The 19,454-nt window shown below is 38.5% G+C and overlaps 1 protein-coding gene across 3 annotated transcripts in view; it reads left to right on the top strand.

Moving 5' to 3' along the window:
- Positions 1-19,454, top strand: part of CDK5RAP1 (CDK5 regulatory subunit associated protein 1) — a 44,528-nt gene that overhangs the window by 10,088 nt on the left and 14,986 nt on the right. For all 3 annotated transcript variants that reach the window (XM_057502914.1, XM_036902547.2, XM_036902548.2), the window contains exons 3-11: positions 777-880; positions 1,375-1,409; positions 2,443-2,543; positions 10,707-10,917; positions 12,553-12,673; positions 16,021-16,251; positions 17,267-17,364; positions 18,058-18,113; positions 19,159-19,289. In XM_057502914.1, coding sequence (XP_057358897.1) covers positions 777-880; positions 1,375-1,409; positions 2,443-2,543; positions 10,707-10,917; positions 12,553-12,673; positions 16,021-16,251; positions 17,267-17,364; positions 18,058-18,113; positions 19,159-19,289 — 1,088 coding nt within the window. The remainder of the gene's footprint in view (positions 1-776; positions 881-1,374; positions 1,410-2,442; positions 2,544-10,706; positions 10,918-12,552; positions 12,674-16,020; positions 16,252-17,266; positions 17,365-18,057; positions 18,114-19,158; positions 19,290-19,454) is intronic.

Raw genomic sequence — 19,454 nt, 5'->3', positions numbered from 1 at the left:
CAGCCCTCTCGCTGCTGGGAAGCCTCTCAGACCGCCTGCCTTTCCCTTCTTCCAGAGCAGCCGGATGTGGATCCCCTCCTCCACAAATGGCTGGAATCTGTCCCCCAGCCACTCTGCCTGTCCCAGCTCCCCATCCTCCAGAGCACCACACAATGTAGGTTTCTGCTCACAAAGCAGAGCTCCAGGGCTAGATGCTCAGCATTCCCAGGCTTCCACCTTCTTGCCCCCTCCATTTCTCTTCCTCCTGCCGGTGAGCTGGGGTGGGGGAAGGGCTCGGGTCCCGCTAGATCAAGGCTTTCATATGTTACCCTGTTTTGTGAGGTCTGCTCTGTTGGTGAGGTCTGTGTGCAGTCTGGTGCAACCTTCTTTCCTGTTGCTGTTTAAGGGTTAGTTGTATCAACTATATTTTCTCACTATCTGTGGTATTGGAAGGAGTTGTCTGTCACCTCTCATACTGCCATCTTGTATCTTCTCCAGTTGTTTTTATAATTATATTTCCTTGGTTCTCACATGCATGTTTTCCCCATATTTTAAATGGTATGGCTTATACTTGATGTGTGTGTATGTAATGTAGTATTTTTTTTTTGTTCTGAAGGTGATCATTAATTTGGGTGCACATCTGGCAGTTAAAGGTGTCTTATAATTAAGGCAGCAGTTAAGAGACATAGTAGCTAACTAGTTGCCTCAGGTGTTTTCTGGGGTATTTGGGAAGGGGACTTTTTGAGACATGTGGTCCCTTTTTGTCTGCCAACCATGGAGTCCCTGTCTCATTGCAGTCTACCTTGAGACGTATGGCTGCCAGATGAATGTGAATGACATGGAGATAGCCTGGTCCATCTTACAGAAGAGTGGCTACCTGCGGACCAGTAACCTCCAAGAGGTACATGCGTACATTTATTTTCTGATCCCTTTGTTTTCTGTGCCTGGCTGAGACTGCCTTGTGCCAGTACTTAGATGAGTTATAGGAACAGGGTATGGCTGGGTGAAGTAAGTTCCCTTGGGTAAGCTGAGTAGCATGAGTCTTTGGTATACTTCTGTTCTGGTTATTTTTGAAACTTTTATGGTGATGCACACCTTCAGGCAAGGAACTAAGTTAAAAATGGGCTGTGAGGAGGAGAGGGGAATGGGAAGTTAGTGTTTAAGGGGTACATAGGTTTAGCTGGGGAATATGAAATAGTTATTAAAGTTGGTGGTAGTGGTTGTACAATGTGCATATATACTTAATGCTATTGAACTATATACTTTCACATGGTTAAAATGGTAAATTTTATATTATGAATGTTTTTTCACAGTAAAGAAAGCTGTGGGCAGTGATTCTGCAAAGGCTGGTTTCAAAAATGATGATTTTCCTTTTTTTCCTTGTTCTCCACTCAGGCTGATGTGATCCTCCTTGTGACGTGTTCTATCAGGTGCAAATTTTTTCATTGCCAGAGAAGTGAATGTATCTTATATAATAATGCCAGAGTTAACAGTGCTAGACTGAGCTGCCTGTGGCGATGAGCCTGTGGACTTGCAGTTCTCCAGCACTGGAGTTAGTTGTAATAGAACTGATTGACATTTGCTGGACGTGTACTATGTGTCAGGTCCTGTGCTGGGCACTCTGCATGCATTTAATTTTCATGCAACCCCATGAGGTAGGTGCTGTTATCAAACCTGTTTTATAGATGAGAAAACCAAGAGTGTGCTGAGCACCTAACTTTTCTTAAGGTTTTTCTTGCAGGTAACAGCACATGTTTATGATGTAGCTTACATCCTAAGGGCTCGGTGCAGTCAGTGACCAGGGGACAGAGTTTCTCTGCACAGAGATGGGTGACATCCATCAGAGGGGAACATACCCTGCTTTTCCCTTTGTTTCTGTGTGTAAAGCATGTTAATGTTAATGTTTCCTTAGTTGGCTGTAATATCATTAGTTAATTAATCCAACATTTTTGTTTGGTGGTTTTCTGCTGTCAGACACTGAAGTAGGTGCTTTGGGAGATTCAAATATGAATCCCTTCTCCATGGATCCTGGCTTTAAGGAGCTTAATCTGATATGAGAACTAAGACATACACAAATAACTCTAGCATCTGGCAGAAAACGCTACGTTAAAAGTCAAACAGTAGAAGAGAAAACAGGCTGAGTACAGGGAAAAGAATAGTTTAAGTGATAGGGCAGTGAAGGACAAACTCCAGTAGAAGGCTTTTGAAGTAGATTGTTTCCAAGTTTGGCATAAAGTCTTGTCAGGATTTGGAGATGTGCAGGAAGAGCGTCATTCTAAGAATGGTGAACTGTAGTGAATGGTGCTTGCTCAGTTGGCTCCCTGCCCACTGTCACTAACATAAAGGTAGATATATTCATTTAAAGGGTTGAAGGTTGTTTTTATTTTCTTCCCATTGTCCTACTATTTAGCTTGCTTTGTAGTTTATTTTCAGGTTCAATTCCACCTCATTTGTTCTCTGCAGGGAGAAAGCTGAACAGACCATCTGGAATCGTTTACATCACCTTAAAGCTCTGAAGGCAAAACGGCTCCATTCCCGAGTGCCTCTGAAGATTGGGATTCTAGGTATCTGGTAATTTGCAGATTTTGTGATTTGACACTTGGGCTCCTTGTAGCTTTTATGCTAGAGTTTTTCCTTAGATGGTGGACTCTCAGTGTGTGAAGAAATCCTATACATCCCATGCAACTTCTGTACTTAATGTCAGAGGCTGTAGGATTAAATCAGATAAAACTCATGAAGGGCTTTTTCATAATGCCTTGAAGTAGTAGGTACTCAGAAAGTGGTCTACCATTCCCTAAGTCTAATGTGGCTCATGGTGGCTTGGAATTATGGATAGGAGAGAGTTTGGAGTCTGAAAGGGCAGAGAGAATGTACAGTGTCGGCATCTTTCACCTTGGCTCTTGAAGTGTTCCCAAGTGAAGTTCTAGATCTACTTTGACCAGTATGGTAGCCATTAGCCATGTGTGATTATTTACATTTTTTAAAGGTATAATTTATATACACTTTTATGAAGGTTTCACATGAAAAACATTGTGGTTACTACATTTACCCATATCATCAAGTCCCCTCCATACCCCACTGAAGTGTAGTAAGTCCATCAGTGTAGTAAGATGCCACAGACTCACTATTTGTCTTCCCCGTTATCCCCCCCCATACCATGTGTACTAATCATGATACCCCTTAATCCCCTTCTCCCTCCCTCCCCACCTGCCCTCCCATAACCCTCCCCTTTGGTAACTGCTAGTCCCTTCTTAGAGTCTGAGTCTGCTGCTGTTTTGTTCCTTCAGTTTTGCTTCATTGTTATACTCCACAAATGAGGAAAATCATTTGGTACTTTTCTTTCTCCATCTGGCTTATTTCACTAAGCATAATATCCTCTAGCTCCATCCATGTTGTTGCAAATGGTAGGATCTGTTTTCTTCTTATAGCTGAATAATATTCCATTGTATATATGTACTATATCTTCTTTAGCCATTCATCTATGGATGGACACTTGGGTTGCTTCCATATCTTGGCTATTGTAAATAGTGTTGCAGTAAACATAGGGGTGCTTGTGTCTTTTTGAATCTGGGATTTTGTTTTCTTTGGGAATTCCTAGGAGTGGAATTCTTGGGTCAGATGTTATTTCTATTTTTAGATTTTTGAGGAACCTCCATATTGCTTTCCACAATGGTTGAACTAGCTTACATTCCCACCAGCAGTGTAAGAGGGTTCCCCCTTTCTCTGCATCCTTGCCAGCATTTGTTGTTGTTTGTCTTTTTGATGTTGGCCATCCTAACTGGTGTGAAGTGATATCTCATTGTGGTTTTTATTTGCATTTCCCTGATAATTAGCGATGTGGAGCATCTTGTCATGTGCCTGTTGGCCTTCTGAATTTCTTCTTTGGAGAAGTGTCTGTTCAGCTCCTCTGCCCATTTTTTAATAGGGTTATTTGCTTTTTGGTTGTTGAGGTGTGTGAATTCTTTATATATTTTGGATGTTAACCCCTTGTCAGATATGTCATTTATGAATGTATTCTCCCATACTGTAGGATGCCTTTTGGTTCTACTCTTGGTGTCCTTTGCTGTACAGAAGCTTTTTAGTTTGATATAGTCCCATTTGTTCATTTTGCTTTTGTTTCTCTGGCCCGAAGAGATGCGTTCAGAAAAAGTTGCTCATGTTTATATTCAAGACATTTTTGCCTATGTTTTCTTCTAAGAGTTTCATGCTTTCATGACTTACATTCAGGTCTTTGATCCATTTTGAGTTTACTTTTGTGTATGGAGTTAGACAGCAATCCATTTTCATTCTCCTACGTTTAGCTGCCCAGTTTTGCCAACACCAGTTGTTGAAGAGGCTTTCATTTTCCCATTGTATATCCATGGCTCATCTATCACATATTAATTGACCATATGTGCTTGGGTTTATATCTGGGCTCTCTAGTCTGTTCCATTGATCTATGGGTCTCTTCTTGTGCCAGTACCAAATTGTCTTGATTACTGTGGCTTTGTATTAGAGCTTGACGTTGGTAAGCATAGTTTCCCCAGCTTTATTCTTCCTTCTTAGCATTTGTGGTTCCATATGAATTTTAGAACTATTTGTGGTTCCATATGAATTTTAGAACTATTTGCTGTAGTTCATTGAAGAATGCTGTTGGTATTTTGATAGGGATTGCATTGAATCTGTAGATTACTTTAGGCAGGATGACCATTTTGACAATATTATTTCCTCCTATCCATGAGCATAGGATATATTTCCATTTATTGGTATCTTCTTTAATTTCTCTCATGAGTGTCTTGTAGTTTTCAGGGTATAGGTCTTTCACTTCCTTTGTTAGGTTTATTCCTAGGTATTTTATTCTTTCTGATATAATTGTGAATGGAATTGTTTTCCTGATTTCTCTTTCTGCTAGTTCATCATTAGTATATAGGAATGCAACTGATTTCTGTGTATTGACTTTATATCCTGCAACTTTGCTGAATTCAGTTATTAGTTCTAGTAGTTTTAGAGTGGATTCTTTAGGGTTTTTTATGTACAGTATCATGTCATCTGCAAACAGGAACAGTTTGACTTCTTCTTTACCAGTCTGGATACCTTTTCTTTCTTTGTGTTGTCTGATTGCTGTGGCTAGGACCTCTAGAACTATGTTGAATAAAAGTGGGGAGAGCGGGCATCCTTGTTTTGTTCCCGATCTTAAAGGAAAAGCTTTCAGCTTCTCGCTGTTAAGTATGATGTTGGCTGTGGGTTTGTCATATATGGCCTTTATTATGTTGAGGTATTAGCTTTCTGTACCCATTTTGTTGAGAGTTTTTGTCATGAATGGATGTTGAATTTTGTCGAATGCTTTTTCAGCATCTATGGAGATGATCATGTGGTTTCTGTCCTTCTTTTTGTTGATGTTGGTGGATTATTGAATATTGTACCATCCCTGCATCCCTGGAATAAGTCCTACTTGATCATGATGGATAATCTTTGTGATGTATTTTTGAATTAGATTTGCTAATATTTTCTTGAGTATTTTTGCATGTATGTTCAGCAGGGATATTCATTTGTAATTTTCTTTTTTTGTGGTGACTTTGTCTGGTTTTGGTATTAGAGTGATGCTGGCCTTATAGAATGAGTTTGGAAGTATTCCCTCCTTTTCTACTTTTTGGAAAATGAAGGAGGATGGGTATTAGGTCTTTACTAAATGTTTGATAAAATTCAGTGGTAAAGCCATCTGGCCAGGGGTTTTGTTCTTAGGTAGTTTTTTGATTACCAATTCAATTTCTTTGCTGGTATTTGGTCTGTTCAGATTTTCTGTTTCTTCCTGGGTCAGCCTTGGAAGGTTGCATTTTTCTAGAAAGTTGTCCATTTGTTCTAGGTTATCTAATTTGTTAGCATACAGTTTTTCATAGTAGTCTCTAATAATTCTTTGTATTTTTGTGGCATCCATAGTGATATTTCCTTTCTCATTTCTGATTCTGTTTATGTGTGTAGACTCTCTTTTTTCTTGATAAGTCTGGCTAGGTGTTTATCTATTTTGTTTATTTTCTCAAAGAACCAGTTCCTCCTTTCATTGATTCTTTTTGTTGTTTTATTTTTCTGAACTTTATTTATTTCTGCTTTAATCTTTATTATGTCCCTGCTTCTACTGACTTTGGGCCTCATTTGTTCTTCTTTTTCTAGTTTCATTAATTTTAATTGTGAGTTTAGACTGTTCATATGGGATTATTCTTCTTTCCTGAGGTAAGCCTGTATTGCAATATACTTCCCTCTTAGCACAGCCTGCTCTGTGTCCCACAGATTTTACTGTGTTGAATAATTGTTGTCATTTGTCTCTGTATATTGCTTGATCTCTGTTTTTATTTGGTCATCGATCCATTGAATATATAAGATATTGTAAGCCTCCATGTATTTGTGGGATTTTTTGTTTTCTTTGTGTAATTTATGTCTAGTTTCATACCTTTGTGGACTGAGAAGCTGGTTGGTACAATTTCAATCTTTCTGAATTTACTGAGGCTCTTTTTGAGGCCTAGTATGTCATCTATTCTTGAAAATGTTCCATGTGCACTTGAGAAGAATATGTATCCTGTTGCTTTTGGATGGAGTGTTCTGTAGATGTACGTTAGGTCTATCTGTTCTAATACATTGTTCAGTGCCTCTGTCTGTTAATTTATTTTCAGTCTGATTGATCTGTCCTTTGGAGTGAATGGTTCTATTTCCCCCTTTAATTCTGTTAGTATTTGTTTCACATTATGTAAGCGATCCTGTTTTGGTTGCGTAGATATTTATAATGGTTATATCCTCTTGTTGGATTGACCCCTTTATCATTATATAGTGTTCTTTGTCTGTTGTTATTTTCTTTGTTTTGAAGTCTATTTTGTCTGATACAAGTACTGCAACTCCTGCTTTTTTCTTCCTATTAGTTGCATGAAATATCTTTTTCCATCCCTTTTCTTTTAGTCTGTGTATGTCTTTGGGTTTGAAGTGAGTCTCTTGTAGGCACCATATAGATGGGTCTTGTTTTTTTAATCCATTCAGTGACTCTGTGTCTTTTGATTGGTGCATTCAGACCATTTACCTTTAGAGTGATTATCGATAGGTGTGTACTTATTGCCATTGCAGGCTTTAGATTTGTTGTTACCAAAAGTTCAAGGGTAACTTCCTTACTATCTAACAGTCTAACTTAACTCAGTGCTATTACAAATGCAGTCTAAAGGTTCTTTTTTTAAACTCCTTTTTCTTCTTCCTCTCTTGTTTATATATTAGATATCATATTCTGTACTCTTTTTCTATTCCTTGAATGATATTGGGGGTAGTTGATTTGATTTTGCTTCTGCTTAGTAATTAATTGGTCTGCTTTCTTTAGTGTGGTTTTATTTCCCCTGATGACAGCTCTTTAACCTAGGAACACTTCCATCTTGAACAGTACTTCCAAAATACACTGTAGAGACAGTTTGTGGGAGTTAAATTCTCTCAGTTTTTGCTTATCTGACAATTGTTTAATCCTTCCTTCAAATTTAGATGATAGTCTTGCCAGGTTGAGTATTCTTGGTTCGAGGCCCTTCTGCTTCATTTCAGTAAATATATTATGCCGCTCCCTTCTGGCCTGTAAGGTTTCTGTTGAGAAGTCTGATGATAGCCTTATGGGTTTTCTTTTGTATGTGATCTTTTTCCTTTCTCTGGATGCTTTTTAATACTCTGTCCTTATCCTTGATCTTTGCCATTTTAATTATTATATGTCTTGATGGGTGTTCCTTGGGTCCCTTGTGTTGGGAGGTCTGTGCACCTCCATGACCTGAGAGACTACCTCCTTCCCCAGATTTCTTCTTTTGGTATCCCTATAATGTGAATATTGTTCTGTTTAGATAGGTCAGACAATTCTCTCAATATCCTTTCATTCCTAGAGATCCTTTTTTCTGTCTGTGCCTCAGCTTCTTGTATTCCTCTTCTCTAATTTCTATTTCATTTACCATCTCTTCTACTTCATCTAATCTGCTTTTAAATCCCTCCATTGTATGTTTCATTTCAGATACTGTATTCTTGAACTTTTGTATCTCATTCCTGAATTCCTCCCTGAGTTGTTGAATATTTTTCTGTACCTCTGTGAGTATGTTTATGATTTTTATTTTGAAATCTCTTAAAGGAAGATTGATGAGTTCAGTTTCACTTTCCCTCTTTCTGGTATTTGTGGGATTTGGGTTTCAACCAGGTTCCTTTGATGTTTCATATTTGTAGGTGGCACCCTCTAGTGTCCAGAATATTCTGTGTAGCTGCTCAGCCTCTGGAGTGATCGCAGGGGTGGTAGGTGAGGGCCCTGATGCTTGTCAGGAGGAAAGAGCTCTTTCTTACTTCATAGCTGTAGTGTCTGCCTGCACTGCTAGGTCCAGTGGGCTGAGCTCACAGGGAGAAGCCTCTATGCTTTGCGCTTGTAGCTGCCTTAGGCTGGGCTGCCCCCTGGCTGGCCTGGTGCATTGGTGGGGACAGCCAGTTTGTGAACTGGTGCTGGCGGGGAATATGGTCCAGCAGGCTGCGTATCATGGTGGGGGGCCTTGTAGCTGCGTAGCTAGCCAGGGGGATGGAGCAGCTGTAGCTCCTGAAAGTTCCTAACCTGCTGGGATGAGTGCCCCCGACAATTTTGTCCACCTGTCCTTTTTCCTGAGTAGGAAGCTCTGTGAAACCCTTGCCCCTTTAGCAGCCATCTTGCTGTGATGAAGCCTCTCAGATCACCCAGCTTTCTTTTGTCACAGAGCAGCCAGCTGTGGATATGTGTTTTCCACAAGCTGCTGGAATCTCAGTGTCTCCAAGTATTCTGCCTGTCTTAGCTTTCCAACCCCACTAATCTCCAGAGCACCATGTAATGTAGGTTCATGTTCCCAGAGCAAATCTCCAGGGCTGGGTGTTCAGCAGTCCTAGGCCTCCACCAGCTTCCCTCTCTGTTTCTCTTCCTCCCTCCGGTGAGCTGGGGTGGAGGAAGGGTTGGGGTCCCTTCGATTCACAAGTTTTGTACTTTACCCATTTCCTTGAGGTCTGCTGGTTTCCCCAGGTGTAGCCTGTCTGCCACAGTCTTCTTTACTGTTGCTCTTTCCAGATTAGATATTTGCTATATTTTCATATTATATGTGGTTTTGGGAGGTTGTTTCTGTCTCACCTCTCATGCCGCCATCTTTAAGCCTCTGTGGTTATTTAAATTTAACTAAAATTAAATAATATTAAAAATTCACTTCTTCAGTTTCACCAGCCTATTGACTGCCCAGTAGCCACACTTGACTAGTGGCTACCGTATTGGATAGCACAGATAAAGAGCATTTCCAGCATCTTAGATGGTTCTGTTGGACCACTGTGATCTAGAGATCTGGGAAGCATATTTAAAAATAAATATTCTGTACTCTCTCAGTCCTAGAATTTTGTTACTGTACTTAATCTTAAAATAGAGTGTGTCCACTTCAGCATTTTATTAAAAAAATAATAATAAGGGAGAAATGTGGGATTCACATATAAATCAAGTATAAAAATCAAACAAATAATCATATCTGACTTGATTGTTTATAGTTCATGATGCGTGATCAAAACCGAAAGTTTCTGTGATGACTGCCCTTGCACTGTTCACCATGTAAGAACTTAATCACTATGTAAGAACTTGTTCACCATGTAAGAACTTGTTCATTATGCTTCAGAAGATTGGAGACTGTTGAGAATTAGGCTTGGGGTTGATTAATGATTGTGCATTGAGTCCCCTATACAGAATTTTATTGTTGTTAACAGCCATTTGATCAATAAATATGAGAGATGCCCCCTCAAAAAAAAAAAATAGAGTGTGTCCATTGTGGGATAGTTAAATCAACTGATGTTATGATGAGTCCAGATCCTGAATTTTTTCATCCTCCCAAACTGAAACTCCATACCCATTAAATAATAACTCACTATTCTCCCTTCACCTCAACCTCTGGCAACCACCACTCTGTTTTTTACCTCTAAGAATTTAACTCTTCTAGGTACATGATGTAATGGAATCATACAATATGTGGCCTTTTCTGATTGGCTTATTTTACTTAGTGTAGCATCTTTGAGGTTCCTCCATATGTCAGCATGTGTCAGAATTTCTTTCCTTTTTTAGGCTGAATAATATTCTGTCTGTTAATGGACGCTTGGGTTGCTTCTACCATTGTCTGTTGTGAATGATGCTGCTGTGAACATGGGTGTACAACCAAGAATAGTTCTTCAATAAATGTTTTCAAAGGGTGTTTGTAATAAAATGGCATTTTAAATTCTGTAGCCTTGCTAACAGTGGATATGGAAGCTTTTAGGATATGGAAGACACCAGTATAGATGGTTAACTCATTTCTTACAGGTTTTAGCAAGTATTTGGGGCAAGAAGAGGGATAAAGGGCATAAGACAGTTGTATGTCAGTAAGTTTTCTTTTTAAAAATAAGTTCCTGTCACAAAATATTTTTCATTTGTCACACCAGGCAATTTTCAATGGAAAAAAGAGGTGATTCATGTCTAGAAAGGTTTTTGGATGGTGATTTAATTTTTTTCTAGTCATTTGATTGAATTACTCTAAAGCCCTCTTCCTGTATGGTTCAGGTTCCAGTGCTGTAGAAGTTTTGGGCAAATTCAGGGGATGATGCTAAACTCTTAGAGAAACTTCTGTGCCCTGGCATCTGCTCCTAGCTAGAGATAGTGGGTACTGAGAAGAGTATGAAGATAATGTGTACATGAGACCAGATAAATCAATCAAGTGCTTATTTCTTTTCCCTCCCAGGCTGCATGGCTGAGAGATTGAAGGAGGAGATCCTCAACAGGGAGAAAATGGTGGACATTTTGGCTGGTCCAGATGCCTATCGAGACCTGCCACGGCTGCTGGCTGTTGCTGAGTCAGGCCAGCAAGCTGCGAATGTGCTGCTGTCTCTGGATGAGACCTATGCAGATGTCATGCCAATCCAGACAAGTCCCAGTGCTACCTGTGCCTTTGTGTGAGTCGCTGCTCAAGACAGCGAGTGAATGTCTCCTTTCTTTTAAAATAGCATGTTAATTTTGTTATTAAATAATTGAACTTAAAAATCACATCAAAAATTAATGTAAGCACAAAGCACAAAGTATAAACACAAAGAATGATAAAGTAAGATTCTCTCCCACCTGTCATCCCCAGTCTTCTGGTCTACCTCTCAGAGGCAGCCATAGTAGTAGTTTCTTGTATAATCCTTTGAGAAATACTCTGCATATGCATTCATATATATAATGTGGTGTCTTTCCTACTCTCTCATCCACACTCTCTATTTTTTCCTTGAAGACAATGTCTTGAGCTTTCCTGATCCTTTTTTTCCTCCTCTGATCTTTTAAATTTAAAAAAAGGAAGTAAAATCTGATAACAACATAGTTGTACTTGTTGAAGAATATCTGGAAAAGATAGACAAACATCGAGAAAAAGAACTACCTATATGCTTACCACCTGTTACTATTTTGTTGTATATCTTTCCTGTCCTTTCCATTTGTGTATGCTTTGTGTTTGTGTTTATTTGTAAGAAGTGGCTCCTGGTGTACTTTGTTTTATAACCTTTTCTTTAAAAAAAATTTTTTTATAACAAGTTTATTATTTTTGTTCTTGCTCATAGCCAAGATAACATTTATTTAGCTTTTTTTTTCTACTTTTTAAAAATTGAGGTACATACAATAAAAAGCACAAATCTCAGTGTACAACTTGATGAATTTTGACATGTGTATACACTCGTATAACCATTACCCAGTTCTAGAGAGCAAACGTTCTCACTAAATTTTCCCCCCTTCTCTTATTTCTTAAGAAAAGAACCTTTTCTTATTTAAAATGGTGAATGTCTCTTATGTCACCAAATTTTCCATAAAAGATTGGCAAATTGGCTTACAGCCTATTTTTGTAAATTAAGTTGTATTGAAATACAGTCATGCCCACTTGCTTACATACTTTCTGTGATCGCCTTTGCCACTAAAATAACAGAACTGAGTAGTAGTGACAGAGACTATAGTCTGCAACACCTAAAAGAGTTACTATCTTGTTTTTTTACAGAAAAACTCTCATTTTAATGGCTATCCAAACATTTACTGGTGTGCTTAATAAAAATAACAGCTAACATTTATTTAATAATTCTTCAGTGAACATCTTTCATACATACTCATAATTATTTCTTTAAGATAAATTGAGGCTTTCCTAGACAGGGTACAAGTGAAAGAGAGTGATTTAACTTAGATTCCTAAAAATTGGATCAGGAGTGAGTGAGAAATGAAGAACTCTGTGTTTTAAATCTGAGGTCTCCACTTTTTATATATATTTTTAATATTTATTTTTTTCTGGTTTAGATGTAAAAAGTTCAAACAGTGTAACTAAACAGTCTCTCACTGTGCTCCCTCGGGGGCCACTAATATACACCAGTTACAATTTGATTTATATCTTATGATTAAGTTCTAGTTTTTAAAGATAAAAAATGTCTACCTAAGATATGTCTCAGGTTGGTCCTGTGGGAATATGGTACCAAGAAGATTCAGAGCCAAAGGGTGAGGCCAAGGGAGCTGTGACTTGCTTCTTGGGTTGGAACAAGGATCCTGTTCTTACTAAGTCTTGGCACTCTTCTCCCCAGGTCTATCATGCGAGGCTGTGACAACATGTGCAGCTACTGCATAGTTCCTTTCACACGTGGCCGGGAGAGGAGTCGGCCTGTTGCCTCCATTCTAGAGGAAGTGAGGAAGCTTTCTGAGCAGGTGAAAAGTTCTCTAGGCTTTCTTCCTGTGAGCATGTCTTTGGGAGGATGAGGATAACCTCTCTAGTTTTGCAGCCTGTGCTGTCTCTAAGCTGTGTAAGTTTAGAACCATACCTGGCCAGAGAGAAACCCCTAGGTGTACATGTTAGGTTTGTTGCCCACAAACTGCAGGTAGATCCACTGTGAAGTTTGCTTAGGAGGCAGCACAGTAGAATGGGGAGGGCATGACTTTAGAATCAGATGACTGAGTATGAATTCTGGCTCCACCATTCTCTGGCTTGGTACCCTAGAACACCTCATTTAACTATCTTCTTCAAAACACAGTTTCCCCACCTGTGAAAAGAGGATAAAATAATACCTTCCTTGTCAGGTTGTTAGAAGGATTGTTACTGAAAGGATGTGGTAGTTTAAATGTTTTTAAGCTACATAGCACATAGTAAGTTTTCAGAGAATGACTTGTCTGTCCTAGGGAAATTTCCCAAATCTCTTATTCATTTTATCACTGAGCCATCTCACTAGTTGAGGGTCAGAGAATAGATGAGGATAGTGATTCAGATCAGAGGCCAGAGGGGAGAGATCTGCTGTCTTCCTCCTACTGGGAGCTGGTCCCTCAGCCCTTGAGAAAGTCTCTCCCTAACCCTGGGCCTGAATCTTCCAGTCCTGCAGAAGAGGACAGTAGGTGGGAACATGAAACTTTCCTTCCACTAGTCTCCTTGTTCCTTACTTGCTTGGCTCAGGAACTGTGGGAGGCTGGCCCCTGCTCCCGTTCCAAGTCAGCAGTTTGCCTTTGTTCTCGTGCTCTGGCAGTGTTTTCTTCTCTTCTCCCATCCCCAGATTTTCAGTTCCCTGATTTGGTCCCTAGCTGCTCACAGGCACTGAGATTCTCCATACCCTACTTCTCCAAGTGTTTCTGGTCTAAACTTGTCTCTTTCCTCTCCCCTTCTGACTCTCCCCAGTACCAAAATTTACCCCTTCGGGATAGAGATACTCTGAATAGATTGAGGTAGTGACAAAAGCTCACTAATCTAGGGTATTTGCATATAAAATAAGGAACTTAATGTTAAAGTAAATGTAAGTGAATTCAAAGCTCTTGAGTTGTGAAAAATTAAGATTCTCACTATGTTTTAAATGATGTTAGTTGATATATTTTTTTTGTTTATAAAGTGTTCAAATAGCATGACATTTCACCCTTAAGTAATTATACATCTCAGCAGTAAGGGTATTTTCAATACCATTAATTCTTCTAACAAGATTAACAAAAATCACTAAACGTTCATCTCATCCTAGTCCACCCATATTCAGATTTTCCAAATTGTCCCATAACTCATTTTGCATTTGGTGGTTATGTCTTCATGTATGTGTGTGTATTTTCCTTAGTTTTATATCTAGCATGTTTTTTTTGTTTATTTTTAGTAAACTTTTTTTTTTTGGAATAACTAAATTTATGGAATAGTTGGAAAGGTAGGGTTGCTTCTAATGTTAAAATCTTATGTAACTTTGGTCCATTTGTCAAAACTAAAAGATTAATGTTGGTACATTGCTGTTAACTAACTTCAGACTTTCTGATTTTTGTCAATTTCTGCAGTAATGTCTTTTCTCTTTTTTAAGATCCAATCCAGTATCTGCATTGCATTTAGAATATCCTGCTCTTTAAATTAATATTATGTCACACTTATAAAAACAGTCTTAATAGAGACTAGAGTCATAACATTTTAATGCATTGCATGGTCCTGGAGTGGGACTCTGATCAGGGAATAGAAAAATTATTAAAAAATTGTTTCTATGAAGTTGTGATCTAAGCAGTTTTTGTATCCCATCTTTAATAGTGTGAACATTTTCCTGTGTCATAAACAGCTGTTAGTTTTATTTTGTAGCAGTGTGGCCTTCCTTGGTATGGATGCCCTGTGATTTGTGCCCTGTGTAGGACATCAGCTTTCAAACTGCTTTCAGTTCTTCCCCTGTTAAAGCATTGTTGTGTACATCTCTAGACATTTATCTTTGTCCATCTTGATGGTTATAGCCTTCAGATAAATTCCTAGAATAAAGATTTTATTAAAAAGTTGTAAAAGACATTATTTGTTTAATTGGTAAAAAACTGATTTATAGAATGTGGATTAGATAATATATCAATACTTCTGATTTTGATAATTGTGATTATGTCAGAGAACATTCTTATTTTTAGGAAATCTATACTGAAATAGGTGTAAATGTTTGATGTCTGTAGCATATTCTCAGAAGCCTCAGAAAAATGTGTGTTTGCATGCATGTGTAGAGAGAGCCTGTGTATTTGAGTGGATGAATATGAATGATAAATGGGTGTAATGTTAATAATCAGTGAATCTGGGCAAAGAGTATATGGGAGTTCTTTGTATTCTCTTTGCAATTTTTCGGTAAGTTTGAAATTATTTCAAAATAAAGTTAAAATTGTCTTTATAGCAACCATTCTTTTTCTCTCTGAAATTTTATAATGTAAATTTCCAAACATGGACAAGCTGAAAGACTAGTATAATCATGATTATTAACATTTTGTCATACTCTCTTCATCTGCTTGTCCCTGTAGATGTATAAATATATTTTTTTCTGAAACATTTAAAAGTAAGTTGTACATAGCAGGCCACTTAACTCTGGATATTTCATCATCTCAAAATAAGAATTTTTTTCCTTCATAACCATAATACCATCACATGTAGGAAATTTAACAACTAATATTTAATAATGCACTCCATATAAAAAATTTCTTAGTTGTGCAAAAAATCTTGGTATTTTATTTTCAAATCAAGATCCAGTTTCATTTGGTTGTTACATTTCTTCAGTCTCTCTTAATCTGAAACAGCCCTGTCATTTTTTTTGTTGTTGTTTGCTTTAAATGATGCATTAATTTTTTTGAAGAGATTAGACACATTTGGATTTGTCTGATTGCTTCTTCATGTTGTCATTTAAAATATTCCCCTGATTTCTCATATACTGGAAGTTAGGAGTAAAAGCTTGATTTGATTTAGGCTAAATGTTTTTAGTAAGAATACTTCATAGACAATGATTATAGAACATTCAAATGACAGAATGGGGTCATGATTTGATTGATGGTGTATAAATTAACCATTACTAGTGAATATTGACTTTGCATCCAGTTTTTGCTATTCTAGAAAGTGCTTTGAAGATTAACTTTTATGTAAGATATTCTGAAGTTCAGTTCTTTAGACAAGATGCCCAAACATGAAATTACTGGATTAGAGACAGAACACATTTATAGATGGCTCTTGGTAGGTTCAGTTAATTATAATTATTGATTTGACATGAAGCCACCAAACAAGGTTTTAAATTGCTTCCAATATATTTTTCCATCTTCAGGGGCTGAAAGAAGTGACACTCCTTGGTCAGAATGTTAATAGTTTTCGGGACAATTCGGAGATCCAGTTCAGCAATATAACGTCTACCCACCTCAGTCGTGGTTTCTCCACCAACTATAAAACCAAGCAAGGGGGCCTTCGTTTTGCTCACCTTCTAGATGAGGTCTCCAGAGTAGATCCTGAAATGAGGATCCGTTTTACCTCTCCCCACCCCAAGGACTTTCCCGATGAGGTGAGCATCGACTGTAATTGTGCCAAACGGATAACAGTATCCCCAAGCATGTGAATGGCTGAGCCCAGTAAGATGCAGCAGAGTCCCTGAGTCCTGCTCAGGGGAACCTCTGGTATAGTGCTGTATTGCCTTCTGAATCTGCCAGCTCTTTGGAAAGATTTAAAGTCCACCAAGGTGAGGGCAGATACAGGACTGACATTAATGGGAGGTTAAGGCCACCTGGGGGACCATGAGGGCTGTGCAAAGAGAGCTTTTTTTACAAGGTGGGATAGGGAGGCCAGGAAAGCAGACAATGTGATGCAGTGGGAAACAGTCCATACTTTGGCTTCAGACAGACTTTAGTTCAGTCCCAGCTCTTCCACTGCTTTACTAGTAGGTGTGCCCTTTTCAACTTGTCATCTTCTGTCTGTAAAATGGGGTTAATAATCATCTCCTGTTTGGGTTGGGGAATAGTTACAACATGTGGAAGGTATTAGCAAAGTGCTTGCATGGAGCCCACATGTAACTTCTTTTTGAAGGTCTTTTGTTTTGCTGAAGTGTTTGTCTTTTGGACCCACCCCTACTGTTTCCCTTCTGGGTTATTTGTCTTACTAAGTTGTAAAAACTCTTTAGGTATTCTTGATACAAATCCTTTGTCAGTATATTTTAAAAAATAATTTCTCCTGGTTTCAGTTTCTTGATGGTGTCTTTTGATGTGGCTAATTCATCTGTAAACTCCATGAAACAAATGCCATTTTGCTTTCTTGTCTGTGTCAGCACTACCCCTAAATAGCATCATGGCTTGAATCTGACCTCTGCTTGCTTTCTTCATTCTTTGAAAGCAGAGATGCCATCAGGTGGAATGTTTGGGACAGACAGAACATGACTTGAGCAAAAATAAAGGATCTGAGTAATTCACGTGTTTGGTTTAATCAGCCTCTTAATTACTTGAAAATCTTGGCAGAGAAAGTGGGGGTGGTATTCCTTTCTGTAAGATTCTTTGGTGACCTTTATTTAATGTGTTCTATTTGATCAGGTTCTGCAGCTGATTCGTGAGAGAGACAACATCTGTAAACAGATACATCTACCAGCCCAGAGTGGAAGCAGCCGTGTACTGGAGGCTATGCGGAGGGGGTCAGACTTGCATGGGGATGGGGTATCCTCCCCTTTCTGTATTTCCTTAAGGACCAAACAGTGTCTAAGAGCCTAGCAAAGTGTGTGGCACATAGCAGCTGTTCAGTAAATATTGATTATTTGAATAAACCATGGACAGTATAACTTGCTGTGTTTACTCCTTAAGTATAGACTAAGGGTTGGATCACTCATTTCATTTGCTTAGCATGTTTTTTTATTAAGCACCTGCTGTGTGGCATTTTAATCCTTTAGCTTTTGGCAAAGTTTTTTAGGTCTTGTAATCTATGTATCTCTAAGTGTTCACTTACTTTGGGAGTAAATAAGTATTGCAGAGAGAAGACTGAAGGGAGAATGTGATAAATGGCAAGGGTATGAAATGAGTGCTTTGCCTTATTTTCCACATTGGCAGAGTTTTAGACATCCTCTAAAATGTTTAATCTGTCATCATTTATTAGTTAAGTAAAAAAGGCTATTGAAAATGTATGTTCTTGAACTAAAAATTCATGGGCTCTAGATTAAATTATAGTATAGGGTTTGGATTAAAGAGCTCTTTTGGATACTTAACTTACTCTTGTACTGTCCTATGCGGATGAGAAGCAATTACATGTGGCAATTCACAGTATTATCTTTTAAGAACATTCAGTTAAAGAAGAATGGTTTATCTAAACCTTTTGTTTTTGTTCTTTATTGCAGATATTCAAGAGAAGCTTATGTGGAATTAATTCATCATATCAGAGAGTCTATTCCTGGTACATTTAGGAAGTGCATTCTGCTGAGCACATTACCCTTCCAGTGATCACAGTCTTATTGGTCAGATACAGGCAACACTGTGGCACTATCTTGTGACACCTTTCACATTTCTTTTATACTTACTCTTCATTTCTCTCTTCTCTTTTTTTACTTTCTCCTGATTTTTTAGTGTCTTGTTTTGCTAAAAATACTCAGAGGTGTGGATCAGCTTGTAGCATCAATGGTAGAGATTCCTTTTTTCTTTTGTTTGTGAAGATATGGGAGAGAGCTTATTCCTTCTCGTTAGCTGGCAAAGTTATGGTCTAAATTAGTTCTGATTTGGGGACAACTGGTGTCTTTAAAAATGTAACAGGTAATTCCTCACCTGTTATCTTAACCCTTACTCCCTTTTCTCTTCCTCCTCATAAAATTACTCCATAGTCTTTTGGTTGACAATGTCTGTATTTGTTTCTGAATTTCTAATTACTGTGAACTTGTATTATGCATACATACTTTCATTTTTATGGGCAACATAGTATGGAGGTTCTCTGGGTTGCAGTTTCCTCATCTATAAAATGGAGTTAATAGTACCTCATTGGATTGTAGGGATAATTAAATAGATTAAGTAGATAGTAAAGTGTAGCACTTAAAAGTATTCAGTAACTAGTAGTTATCGTTACTATCTTAAATGAGCACTGTGTTTAACTTCAAAAGTATATGTTTATATGAGCCACTGCGAGGTTTTTACCAGTAAAAGCAGGACCAATTCAAAAATGGGTACTTCTAACATGTCCCTAAATCTAACATTTGAAGTGAAAGTACCTTTTGTAGTGCTGAAAAGGGAGTGCAGACTGGGAAGCCAGACTCTGGCATGGGAACATTTGTAGATAAGCAGGCCTGTCGACCCTTGCTCTATAATGACTCTTCTGTTTCACTGGCACATGGGCTGGATAACTCTGGGGAAGGTCTTAGGCTTGCTGTCCTTCTCCCTGTGACTCACAAATGTCAGAGGCCTCTCCTGAAGGTAAGCAGCAGCAACGTGCTGTCCTTTGTTGTGTGTTGCAGGTGTGAGCCTCAGCAGTGATTTCATTGCTGGCTTTTGTGGTGAGACAGAAGAAGATCATCTCCAGACGGTGTCTTTGCTTCGGGAAGTTCAGTATAACACAGGCTTCCTCTTTGCCTACAGCATGAGACAGGTGATCCCTGAAATTGGGGAGGAGCTACTTCTGTGCTGAGGCTGACATCTTTCCTGCCAGTTTCTGATTGACTGTAGACAACTGGGAAGAAAAGAAACTGGTGGCAGGGCAGTCCTTGGGAAACCACAAGGATCTTACCATTCACTTCTTTATTTTTTCTAATCA

The sequence above is a fragment of the Manis pentadactyla genome, chromosome 5 (assembly GCF_030020395.1).
Source record: "Manis pentadactyla isolate mManPen7 chromosome 5, mManPen7.hap1, whole genome shotgun sequence".
Classification (NCBI taxonomy): domain Eukaryota; kingdom Metazoa; phylum Chordata; class Mammalia; order Pholidota; family Manidae; genus Manis; species Manis pentadactyla.
The sequence above is the reverse complement of the archived record's forward strand: the minus strand, read 5'-3'. Positions and strand labels throughout refer to the sequence as shown.